Source organism: Ursus arctos, unplaced genomic scaffold (genome assembly GCF_023065955.2).
Source record: "Ursus arctos isolate Adak ecotype North America unplaced genomic scaffold, UrsArc2.0 scaffold_24, whole genome shotgun sequence".
In the NCBI taxonomy this organism is placed as follows: Eukaryota; Metazoa; Chordata; class Mammalia; order Carnivora; family Ursidae; genus Ursus; species Ursus arctos.
This window is the reverse complement of record NW_026622919.1, coordinates 20,182,672-20,195,377: the sequence shown is the minus strand read 5'-3', so window position 1 is coordinate 20,195,377 and position 12,706 is coordinate 20,182,672. Positions and strand designations below refer to the sequence as shown.

The 12,706-nt window shown below is 45.1% G+C and overlaps 1 protein-coding gene across 1 annotated transcript; it reads right to left on the bottom strand.

Moving 5' to 3' along the window:
* Positions 1–4,751: 4,751 nt before the first annotated feature.
* On the bottom strand, positions 4,752–8,563 carry KRT34 (keratin 34). Its single transcript, XM_048212883.2, has 7 exons — positions 8,160–8,563; positions 7,976–8,058; positions 7,283–7,439; positions 6,241–6,402; positions 6,021–6,146; positions 5,676–5,896; positions 4,752–5,226 (listed from the first exon to the last, which is right to left on the bottom strand). The coding sequence occupies exons 1-7, from the start codon at positions 8,505–8,507 to the stop codon at positions 5,142–5,144; spliced, it is 1,182 nt and encodes a 393-aa protein (XP_048068840.1). The 5' UTR covers positions 8,508–8,563; the 3' UTR covers positions 4,752–5,141.
* Positions 8,564–12,706: the final 4,143 nt, after the last annotated feature.

The window sequence follows — 12,706 nt, the reverse complement described above, 5'->3', positions numbered from 1 at the left end:
ATAAACAACTAAACTTAGTAGCCTCTTTAATGGGTCAGAAACACGTTGTGAGTGTAAAATAATAATGTGCATTTTCTTGGGTGATTCTGAAAGTCATTTCCAATGTGGAGCTTCAAATGTGCTTTCCTAAAGGACAGCAGATTTGGAGTAAATGTGTGGCCTCCCAGAGCATAATGCTTTGAAGGCGCTGCCATCCTTAACCACATTCACAATCCGCAACTCTCTGCCCCTCCTGCCTGAATCTCTACCTTTAGAGAGATATGGCATGGATGTGCTGCTTTAAAATCAGTACCAAACTGATTGAAGCCCTATTGGATCAGATCAAATAACATAAAGCAAATAGTTGGATTCATTAGCTTTTCTGTTCCCCTCCCCCCTTCTTCGATGCCCCAGGCTTCAAAAGAGAAAAATCTAGACAGTGGCACTTTTTTAAAGAGTTAGAAAGGAATGCTGTGCTGTAGATTGGCAAAAATGTCCATGGGGATCCCTAAACCATTACAGCAGCTGGTACCTCCAAGCCAAATGACCCAGAGGTAAGTATCCCTGTATCTTCAAAAGTAGAGGGCAGAGTTTAGAAAACAGGACTCCTCCCACCACTTGAGTAGAAATAACCATGATTGCTGCATAGCTGCTTGGTCATTAGATTATAATAGCTGAGAGGGTTTGGGTTTATTGAGAAAAGAGCCAAGTTTCAAGTCATTTCCCAGGAATTCTGGAAGGCAGTTGTTTTTTGTTTATTGCACTTACTGTGTGCTGTGAATCCTTACCTTTACAGAAGCAATGCCATTGTCTCTAGTCAATGACCCTTCAATAAACATGATGAGCAAATCAAATCCTAACAAGAAGGTTTTATACCTGCCCATGTAATTGTGCCAGACGCCGTGGTAAGGCTTCTGGTCACCAGATGTGAGAAAATTGCAGTTGAGGTTTAAAGATACTATTTATTATGGAAGCCAAAGCTATTTCTGTGGGAGAGATCACATGCAAACTCACCAGGGGCACTTAACCTCAGAGTGGAATCAGGGCAGATCTGCTGAGACCATCCTCCCATGGCAGAACTTTAAAGGTCTTAGGAAGCCTCCCACTCCTTCCCAAAACCATCTTCTCTGATGGCCAGGTACTGGCACTTAAAATTCTCATCATGAGAAATGTAAACTGCATTCTTTGGGAAATACAAAGTATCATATTGGGCCACTTACAGATTTATTCTATTTTAATGTAGATGAATGGCAAGGAGAGGCCAGGAGTGCTATCATTGGACACACACAGACCAAGATACTGACATTTGCCTAAAAGAGATGAAGAGTTACCCACTGGAGAATTAGAAAAGCAGAAACACTGTTTGATACCAACACCAGCCCACCCTGCTGGGCAAGCCCCAGTAAGAGCTGCTTATAAGAACAAGATAAAGGGCTTCCATAGACAATTTATCAATTATCCACCTTACCACATTGAGGGGAGAAATTATGGTGGTGATCCAGGAACTAAACCAAGAGATTTGGCTTTGGGAAGATGCTTAAACAACATTTCCAGTGAAGGACAAACATGGGAGGACATGGCGAATGAGCCAGGTCAGTAGTAATATGGGCTGGGCAAAGAAAGGTAGAGCACCCCAAAATAGCATTCAGTGCTCATTACTCAAATCCTCTCTAGAGCTGCCTTGTTTCTCTTACACTCAGTCTTCAGCTCCCAAAGGGAAGAGAGTTTGGAGGTCTTCAGGGATCAAGCCAAATCAGAGAAATGCAAAGTTCATCAGTATGTCTCTAACTCTGTCTAGTCTAGAATGGAGGAGTCAAGAAGAACATGAAACAATCCAAGATAATATAACTTAATAGTCCTAGTCTTCTGGGAAGGCTGGATTCGGGAACCACTCAGAGAAGGGATGAAAACCTGTTTATGTGACTGCTCTACAGATCAAAGGGAAGAGCAGATGCCAAAACGTTTTAAGAGTTACACAGAGGATAAAGCAAAGTAAGCTTCATGTTTAGTATGATACGTTGTGTTGAACTTTTGCATTAAGTTTACTATCAAGTTGGTGATTTGAAACAGATGTGAAAGAGCCACTGAAAGATGGCTTCTTCCCCCAGGATCCCACAGACCCTGCTCTCTCTGTGGTCACTAGTGATCTCCCTATTGCTATGTCCACTGACTTGTCTGAATCCTCAATCTTCCTGGCCCTTCAAGAGAGACAGTATCTTCACCTGATTAAAGCCTAGTGTAAGCCATAGAATACTGTAAGTGGAACAAATAAGGAACAGTAACACTAATGGGGATTCATGAGAAGGATGCCGTTGACCATCCCCTCATCAAAACCCCAACTTCTTTGGATTTCTGTGTTGCTTCAGTTGCTTCCCACTGCAACTGCTTATAGCTGGATGTCACCTCTCTCCTTGGGTACTGGGCCAAACCAAAGAGAACCTCATGGCAGGGACTTTGAAGAGCCTGAGACCGCTCTGTCATTTCTCCCAGTGGTTCCCGAGGTCATCCCCAGTTTAACATCACTCCTCTTGGTAGTCTTGACAACTGCTGCAGCTCTAACTGATCATTTCTGTTTAGGTGACTCTCTGACAGCTCTCCCAGATCCAGTCATTCTCTTCCAGCTCTCTCCACTGGAGCCCCACTAGAGTTTCATTTTCTCAGGCTCAAAAATGTCCCTCATGTTGACCCAAAGTAGGTATTTAATCAGTACTAGTTTCCTTCCTTCTGTCTCCATTGTTCCTCTACTGCCAACCAGCTTCCACATCCTGAGCTGTGCCTCTGAAATCCACCCCACTACCCTGGCCCTCCACTCTCCCCCCATCTCGTCCTATTGTCTCTCATCAGCCTCCCAATTGTTCTTGCTTCTTTCCCACCCAACCCCATCAACTTCTGGGGCCCATCACAACCCAGGCTATACGTAGCTGTCCAATAGATCATATGCCAAACTTCCTTACAAGCAAATCTCACAGATAACCATGAAACCACCAGATATGGTCATCCATGACTACTTTGCAGTTTCATCTTCCACCACCATATTTATGCTTTGCTCCAGCTAGAAATTGGTCTGTCGTGCTCTAGATACACTCATCTCCTTACCAGGTAAAGCTCATGTTCATTAAAACTTTCCCTCTTGTCAGACCTGCACACACTCATCTGTCCAAACATATCCCATCAAACTTTATTTCAGAATTATGCTAATATCAAATAGTAATTATTGATTGAAGTTGGAACAAGAGAAGTATTTAAAGTTTTAATAGCCTTCTCATGAATACTTATTAGTGTTACTGTTCCCATATTCCACTTACAGTATTCTGTGGTTTACACTAGGCTTTAATTGGGTGAAGATACAGTCTCTCTTGAAGGACAGGCAGACAACATTTGTATAAATGGAATATTCAGGTTTTCAAAGCCTTGATTGAGTTCTATCTCCTCTTAGAGCCTCTTTTTACCACTCTCTCACACCTCAAACTATAGAAATGGTACCTGAAAGTATAGTCTTTCTCTCACACTTTAGAAATTCATCATTCTTCATTTACACCTTTCTTGAGCCACATTTTTGTTTGTCTGTAGCAGGGTTGTCTCTTGATTTTGTCCACTCCAGACTATGAAGATGCTGTGGGCTAGGACTGGGGCTCACTTATCTGTGTGTTCTCAGCACTCCACACAGTAGTGACACACACAGGAGATAGTTGATTGCAGTTGGATAAGTTAGATAGTGTCAAATTAAATGAAAAATTGAGATGGTGGCCGATAGAGTTGAGAGCTTTAATAATTCAGATATGAGTCAAGCAGGGGGTAGGATTAATGTCTGTTGGGGGAGACAATCAACATTGGTCTTTCTTGAAAGGAAAGGAAATAAAGTGATACAGAAGTTACTGAAGAACATTATAGACCTATCTATAAAGACGTAGAGGAAAGAGTGAACTTGAAAAGAGGGAGGTAGGGAGACGTGCTTGTCTGCATTTAAAGGGTCTTTGAATTATAAAGTGTTGGGTATAACAAGTGGGTAACAGGAGGAACCAGTCTGGCAAAGATAAGTTGGAGTCCAATTAAATGTGATGTGGCAACATAATACCAAGTCAAACTGTCCTATGAGCAACTGAAGACCCAGGACTTGAGCTAAAGTGAGAGCTTCAGGAGTCATCAGCATAGAGATGCTAGTTCTCCCTGAACAGGGATGGAGAAAAAGAAACACAGCAAAGAATCTAAGCATTTCCTAGATGTGACAGGGGGAGTCATGCTAATCAGGAGCAGGAGAACAGGTAGTAGGAGATATAACAAGAAGACCCAGAGTGTGTGGGTTTATGGAAATCATTGAAGGTACATTTTGAGGGAAAGGCAGCTATCTATACTAGTGATGCAGGTACAGCTGACAGGTTAAAAGGAGAGGGTAGCTTCTCTTTGAGCAGGTTCTACAGAAACTTTAGGCAGTTTAGGAGAAAGGGGAACAGAGAATCAATCCCTGAGTGATGAGGGTGACAGTGGGAGATAGCAGTGAGGTTTGGGGAGGACTCTCAGTATTGCCAAGGACCTTGCAGCCAAGACAAGATGGTCATGAGTGCTGGAGGCCAGGTTTCCTGCACGGTCTCCCCGTGGGGGGGGACCCTCCCAGGAGGACAGAACCCCTTCCCCATCAGTATTTACCAGTGGAACATAATGTCTGGGGTTAGTCATTTAACCCATTTCTTCCTAACAAAGGGGTATTTTTATGAAACAGCCACAGCAGGTGCTTTACAGTGCATAAATACGAATGAGAAACACATTTACTATGCCAGAGAAATAAAGTTTATTGGGAAGTAAATGAAGGAGCTTCCTTGCATTCCAGAGAATACCAAAGAAGCGAGAAAAGCAGGAAACTCAATACATACAGGAAATGCCCTAAAAGTAATACCTGGAGCTCAGATTACAGGGAGCTGGACATCTTCAGAAACAAAGACACTCAAACTTCAATAGGAAGGGATTTTCCAGACATTGGAAGTTAATGATGTGTGTCTTTGCTTGTTGAATCTGGAAAGCATTTCCATGTCTAGAAATAGCACATTTGGCATGGCTAGGCTTCTAACTTGCCGCTGAGCTCCAACAAAGGCAGGACCTAAGGACTTTTCCTGTGTTTGATCTAAATGGCTTCATTGTCGTCTTCAAAGAGGATGCAAGTTCTTAAATTAAGAGCAACGCGTTTGACAGTTGCCACAGGACCCGCAGGAATTGCCGCAAGCATTGGTGGTGGCACATGGGTTGCAGGGGAGCCTGGGAGGACACAGAGGTTTAGAATGGATTGGGGAGAATTGTGGAGAGAGTCCTAAGGTGCTTAATGAAACAATGCATGAATTCTCAGTGGTTGGACGTGGTTGGACATATTTGGAATCAAATTTGATTGTTATCAAATCCTTCTCCCCATCCCAGAATGCCATGTGCTAAGATGAAAAATTGTCTTTTTGAAAAATATGTTCTTTTGCTCTCAAGCTCTCATGGAACTAACACAATCTGCCTTACCCAACAGTTATTGTTTAGCTCCCTGAGGCAAGGGGGTTGTATGCGCTTCACCCTTGACCTTCCATTTCTGCTCAACTGTCACATAGTAGATTCCCTATAAATGCATGTTGTTTTGTGAGTTGAAAATGTGGCCCACAGGTGTATGCCCACAATGCCTTGTAGTCCCACCACATGTTTTCCAGAGTTCTTTGCCTCCCACTCACTTGCAGTCCTCGCTCTCCAGCAGGCCCCGGTACGTGTTGATCTCGCACTCCAGCCGGGCCTTGACGTCCAGCAGCACCTGGTACTCCTGGTTCTGCCGCTCCAGGTCACATCTGATCTCAGCCAGCTGGGACTCCACGTTGCTGATCAGGCACTGCACCTGGGCCAGCTGGGAGCTGTAGCGCGCCTCGGTCTCCGTCAGTGTGTTCTCCAGGGAGTCCCTCTGTGCGGAGAAGGTAAGGAATGTCACACAGATGCTCCTCAGGGAGCTTCTCCAGGGGGTTCCAGAGAAGTCCCAGGCTCCCCGAGGTCAGGAGAGTGTGGCCAGTACCCTGAACAACACCCACCAGGTTGTGCTGGGCCTGCAGCTCGATCTCCAGGGCGTTGACCGTGCGTCTCAGCTCGATGATCTCCGCCTGGCAGGTCTGCAGCTGCTCCGAGCTGGACACCACCTGCTTGTTCAGCTCCTCGGTCTGAAACAGCACAGGGAAGAAGACAGGGTCAGACCCTGCCTCAGGGGCCCCGCGGGGCCAAGGGTCTCGAGCGGCCACGTGCTGAGATGCCCACCTGGGTGGTGAACCATTCCTCCACGTCCCTGCGGTTGGTCTCCACCAGGGCCTCATACTGACTCCTGGTCTCGTTGAGCACGCGGTTCAGGTCCACGGTGGGAGCTGCGTCCACCTCCACGTTGAGGCGGTCTCCAATCTGGCTGCGCAGGGTGTTGACTTCCTGATGGAAGAAGAGGAATGAATGAGACACAGAAATGGATCTGCTGTGTATCTTTCTACTGTAGGAAAGTGAGCACAACAAAAGTGCACTAAAGGGAATATCCTGATCATTCCCCACACCTGACACGATGTAGGAATTAACCCAAATAGGGATCACATCAATTTCTTTCCCAAAAACCTGAAAGAAGCTCACATTTCCAATAAGACTAAGTCCAAACCCCCTGGCATATACAAATCCTACCTCATTGCCCATCACATCCCTATAGGTAATTCATGCCCAGCCGTATCAGTCCATGGGCCAAACTCAGTATACCTGCTCTACCACTTCTGTGTCTTTCCTCAGCCTCTTCCCCCAGATTGAAAATCCAAGTGTGAAATCCTCCTCCTTCCCATGACATGCCTCTGAGAAGAGTTGCTTATCTCTTTCCAGGTAGACTGGATTATTCCCTGAATATGCTGCTTGTACATCTCATATAGTACTTCTTTTCCTCTGCCTGTATTATGTCGTTGTCTTTACATGGCCATCTCCCCAGATTAGACTGGGAGCTCACTGAAGAGAGGGGCATGTCTTATTTCTCTTTTTCCTCCATCTCTCGAACTAATTCAGAAACTAACAGTGACAAGAAGAGAGCAGGGCCCAATAAACGGATGCCCTTCCTCAGCATCTCCAACATTTGCCCAACCCTCATCCAGCTGCTTGAGAATAAGCAACCCACCTCATTCCATGCTGTGGATAAAGCATCATCACTCTCTGGCTGACCTTGAGTTCTTCAGAGAAGGGTCCCAACCCAAAAAGTCTGATGGCAATTGCCTCTAGTTGATGATGTTAAAGGCGTGGCTCTGAAGCCTACTTTTTTTTTTTTTTAATCTTTTCCTCTCACCTCCTCATGGTTGCTCTTGAGGCTCAGCAGCTCCTCCCTCAGGGACTCCACCTGGGCCTCCAGGTCAGACTTGCACAGGGTCAGCTCGTCCAGGATCCTACGCAGGCCATTGATGTCCGACTCCACAAGCTGCCTCAAGCCCAGCTCTGTGTGGTACCTGCACATACAGATCAGAGTGGGAGGATGAGGCAGGAAAGAATCCCATCCCCCTGTCTTGTGTCTTGTGGATGGGCTGGTTTCAATCTCTTAGAGCTGATACAGTTTACTACCTCTTTTCGCCCATGTTTCCCTCAAGTTCTGCACAGATGGACTGGAGAGGCCCCTGACTCAACCTAACACCAGAAGGTGCCCACAGCTGTTCATTAAATGGAGTCTCTCATTCTCCTCTCAATTTTGTTGTTAATATAACACCATTCCTCAAGAACCAATCCATTCCCCAAGAATAGTTCATGTCGATCTCTGAATTTGCGAGTTTAAGAAGGACTTTGGGAGAGGCCAATATAGACTGAAGAGCATGCAACATGTGAGTCTGGATTTCTGTTTGAAAATGGTTTTCTATAAAGCCAGGCTTGAGAAGAGGAATGAAAAGTGTGAAATGGCTACCTCTTCCCTTCTAGGAAATGTTTAGTCTCATGGGACCATGAGAGAGCCATCAGGATCTTAGAGTCACCTAGCCTGAAAGTTTCAACATACTTGGTTCTGAAGTCATCAGAGGCCAGCTTGGCATTGTCGATCTGCACCACCAGCCTGGCGTTCTCAGACTTGGCACACAGAATCTGAAAACAAGATTCTACTATGAGGGCCACTTGAACTTGGGAATGTCTTATTTTTCAAGGACAGTCAGCTGCTGTTGCACCCCCACATGGCACCTCCTCACCTTCTGCTGGAGCTCCTCGATGGTCCGGAAGTAGGACTGGTAGCTGGGACACACGAAGGGCACCTGCTGCTGGCACCACTCCCGGATGCGGCTCTCCAGCTCCGCATTCTCGCGCTCCAGTTGGCGCACCTTCTCCAGGTAGCTGGCCAGGCGGTCGTTCAGGAACTGCATGGTCTCCTTCTCGCTGCCATTGAAGGAGCCCTCGCAGAACCAGCCACAGTTGCCCACATTGGCGGGGATGTTGCAGGCCCCGGGCAGGGTGCAGGTGTGGCAGCTGGGGGGCACGCAGGGCCGGGAGGAGCAGGTGGAGCGGCAGCTCAGGTTGGGCAGGCAGCAGTTGTAAGGCATGGTGCAGGGAGAGGTGATGGAGAGCAGGTAAGCCGATACAGGTGGATGTGGTGAGGTTTGAGTCTCTCCTTCCTCCGTAGTCCTTTTATACCCTTATTGGTGGGTGGGGGTTGGCATACAGCATAGTTTCCCTTCCTAATGCTTCAGCTAATTTTTTCTACAAAATATGCTAGTTAGATGCCTCCAAAGAGTCCCCTCAACCCATAAAATTATTCCATTCAGCTTGTGTCACGCCAGGTTCCTCCTAGGTGCTAGTGGCTGTGAAATCAGAGTTTCATCAGATGGCTTCAAAGGAGACAGAATCATCACAATCCCAAATGGCTCTCCCCATTACTCAGAGGGGAGGAGAGCCAAGGACATGGGGTGGAGTTGTTTGGGACTCCTCACCCATGAGGTTCTGCCACTAGATATCTTGGAAAGAGAGTCTAGAGTGAACAGTCTTCCAGGTGGCCCTCTTTTACCAGTCCTGCCCATTTTTCAGTTCAACTTGACTTCATAGCAGAAACTTGTCCTGTGTTAGCTGCAAGGATCCTGAGCCCTACTCATGAGAGTATTAATTGGGGCTTAGGGAATTTATCAATACATGGAGTTTGAAAATAATGGAGTGTTCATGGCTGAGAAGTGAAACTGGCTAAATGGGTAGAATAACACTGAAGCAGAGATAGCAAACTAGGGCCCAACAAGCCAAAGTTAGCCTGCTGCCTTTTTTTCTAAATAAACATGGCACACACCCATGTTCATTAGGTATTATCTATGGCCGCTTTTGGTCTACAATGTCAGAGTTGAATAGTTGTAATAGAACCCATATGGCTTGCAAAGCCTAAATATTTACTATCTGGCCCTTTATAGAAGAAGTTTACCAAACGGTACTGAAGCAACAATCTCCTTAAAGATGAGAAAGAGAAGAAATATCTAGAAATAAAATTATGCCCCGAATAGTCCACAGAGAGAGTTCAAGTGGCAGTATTGAAGCATATGTATGAAGCATAATACTTCAGACTCAACAAGAATGGAAAATCAGAATGAGGAGCTCAGAGCTATCTTTGTATCCATGGTGACCTTATCTCAAAGTCTCTGGAAGTTTCTCTCGCCTTATCCCTAGAGTTAATCCTCTTTCTGAGAGCATTGTATATCCCTAGAGGTGTGACTGCCTGCGAGAGATGCTCCCGGAACAAGTCACAACCCATGAGAATGCACCTTCACTCTGTCGTCCCTAAGAAGTGGGTACCATCCCTGATGAGCATGCCGTCTCTGTCACGTCTGGGATCAGATACCCTTGGACACTTCCAAGCTCTTGGGAGTCTCCCTATTGCCCAATAAAGAATCTTAATGAAGTAGCCCTCCTCATCTCACCTTGTATTCCTTGTCACTTTTCAAAATCTTGGGCTCACAAAGAAGTCCCCAAAAAATCATTTGTGCAACACAGTGGAGATATATATATATATATATATATATCTTATTCGGCTATCTTATTCGGGGTGGTTCTTGAGGAGGACACGTTCTCTACATGGGGTTGTAGTGCCACCAAAGCCTCCTTTCTTATACTGGCATTGAAATGGGCTCTACTCACTTTCTGGGAATCCCCCAGCCTTGCGTTTCTGTGCTAACACCCATAGTAATGATGGTGACGGTTTTGGCGATACTGATGATGTTACTTACCACTTCATGAATACTTACTCTACACCAAACAAAGCACTTAGTGCTATGGCACATTTCTCATTTGACCCTCCCCACAAGCCTGTAAGATTGGCCTGTAAAATTATATATATATATATATATAGAGAGAGAGAGAGAGAGAGAGAATATGGATGGGGTGGAAGTGATGATTATTTCCATAACCTTCTTCCTTATTGTTGGCCCAGATGACTCAGATGTAGAATTTTCTGAAAATCCGATTCTGTTAAGCAGACAATTTGGCACATTGCCCATGCCAGCGCAATGGTGATAAAACCTCATTCACCTACCTTGCAAACACTAGGGGCAACTATATTCATGAATTAATCAATAAAAATGCAAATTTTAACTTAACTTGGTAGCCGGCATAGGAAGTTAACAGAGGGCCCATTGTCCCTACATTCTCTGGTAAGTAACTGATCTTGTGGATTCGGCTATCTTATTCAGGGTGGTTCTTGAGGAGGACACGTTCTCTACATGGGGTTGTAGTGCCACCAAAGCCTCCTTTCTTATACTGGTGTTGACATGGGCTCTACTCACTTTCTGGGAATCCCCCAGCCTTGCGTTTCTGTACTAACACCCATAGTAATGATGGTGATGGTTTTGGCGATACTGATGATGTTACTTACCACTTCATGAATATTTATTCTACGCCAAACAAAGCACTTAGTGCTATGGCACATTTCTCATTCGACCCTCCCCACAAGCCTGTAAGATTGGCCTGTAAAATTATTCCCATTTTACAGATAAATTAACAGATTGGGAAAGGCTCAGCATTTTCCCAAGACACAGCCAATAAGTGGCAGAGCTGGGATTTGAACAATTCATTATCTAATTCTTGAGACTGAATACCTAAACACAGTGCAAACATTTGGCTCAGAAGTTTCTCTGATTTTGTAAGGGGAAGGAAATCTTAGATTCCTTTCTTCCCATTGCCCCTCTTTATAGTTTTTGCTTCTGATTCCCACTGGGGCCAGGTTCCCACCCTCTTCCAACCCCATCAGTCCTCCAAAGGCCTCTCTGCCCAAAGGCCTCTCTCACCCAGCTATTCTCTATGGTACCTCTTGAACCGAAACCAAATTACACTTATTTACTTTTCTTCACAGGCAAATGGCTGTCCTTTTGCATGACTGGTTGATATGTCCAGATTGGAAATTAAATTGCCTTTTCTCAGCATCTAAAAAAATCAAAATGCACAATGGCATGACCTAAGGTGATTTAGAATCTGAGAGAAAGCCTACTTGCCTCACCCTGAACTTTTAACCCTATAAAAGTTCACTTCAGAAGAAGGATCTATTTCCTAAGAATCAAAGAACTCTAAAGATAGAAGGACCTGAATTTATGGAGAAGAAAACTAAGGCCCAGATGGTGAGGCAGGAAAGAAATGAATAACAATATGTCACTTCCTCATCAGGTAGTCTACTAGAACCCTTCACATATAGTATTCCATCCTCACCCCAAACTCTGGATGTTTCAATGCCATTGTCACCATATATCAGAGATAAAGAATCTGAGAAGAAAGTGAACTTGTTCAAAATGACACAAGTAAGTAGACTCAAGTCTGCTGGGCCCATCCCACCTCACTGTGAAATAGAGAGATGAGACACTGGCATAGGCCAAGATGTGACAAAACGTGAGAACTGGAAGAAAACAGAGGTAGCTCATGATTTCCAATGCCAGCTCTGAGCACGGACAGGAAGACACATCTAGGCTTCCTGCATATTGCTCTGCTCCTCAGTAAACTGGAGGTTAAAAAGTGACAAATCCCACAAGCTCGTGATGAGGCGTGCCTCCCGGAAGTAATGAGACAGGCTTTTACAGAGAAAAATGCTGCACATTCCTGAACAGTCCTTCTCTTCCTATAGACACTGACAGAAGCCTCAAGCCTCAAAGCACTCAAACGATGACTCTGACCCCAGATATAAGGATGCAAAAATGCCTTAGCTGTACCCATTACAAATATGAATTTTCAGGGAAACAGGAAAAGAATCAGCAAAAATATTCAGGACATAAGCTTGGGGATGGGTCAAACATCTGAGAATGATATTCCCAGTGGGTTAAGAGTTCAGACCAGGACAGCCAAGAGCCAATTAAATAGATTAAAAAAGAGCACTAGACATGCCAACTGAGAAGGGCCTGGGGCCCCATCAGAAGATGGGCCTGGAGCCAAAGAGTACCAAATAATGCTGCATAGAGCATATACTCCAGGTGCAGAGCTAGAGGGGGGATTTAAAGAAAGAAACAGTGGTATGAAAGACAGTAGGATGGTGTACAAATTCTACTGTTGGGCATGAAACAACAACAACAAAAGTGACTATGCTTTCTATTCTTTTTTTTTTAATGTTTTTTTATTATGTTAGTCACCACACAGTACATCCCTGGTTTTTGATGTAAAGTTCGATGTTTCATTAGTTGCGTATAACACCCAGTGCACCATGCAATACGTGCCCTCCTTACTACCCATCACCAGCCTATCCCATTCCCCCACCCCCCTCCCCTCTGAAGCCCTCAGTTTAAAGACCTCG

Coding starts and splice junctions, on each gene's coding strand:
- KRT34 (XM_048212883.2), bottom strand. CDS start 8,507: ATGCCTTACAACTGCTGCCTGCCCAACCTGAGCTGCCGCTCCACCTGC. Junction 7,440..7,975: donor TCTGATGACTTCAGAACCAA/GTATGTTGAAAC, acceptor CTGTATGTGCAG/GTACCACACAGAGCTGGGCT. Junction 5,227..5,675: donor CTGGAGAGCGAGGACTGCAA/GTGAGTGGGAGG, acceptor GTGTCCTCCCAG/GCTCCCCTGCAACCCATGTG.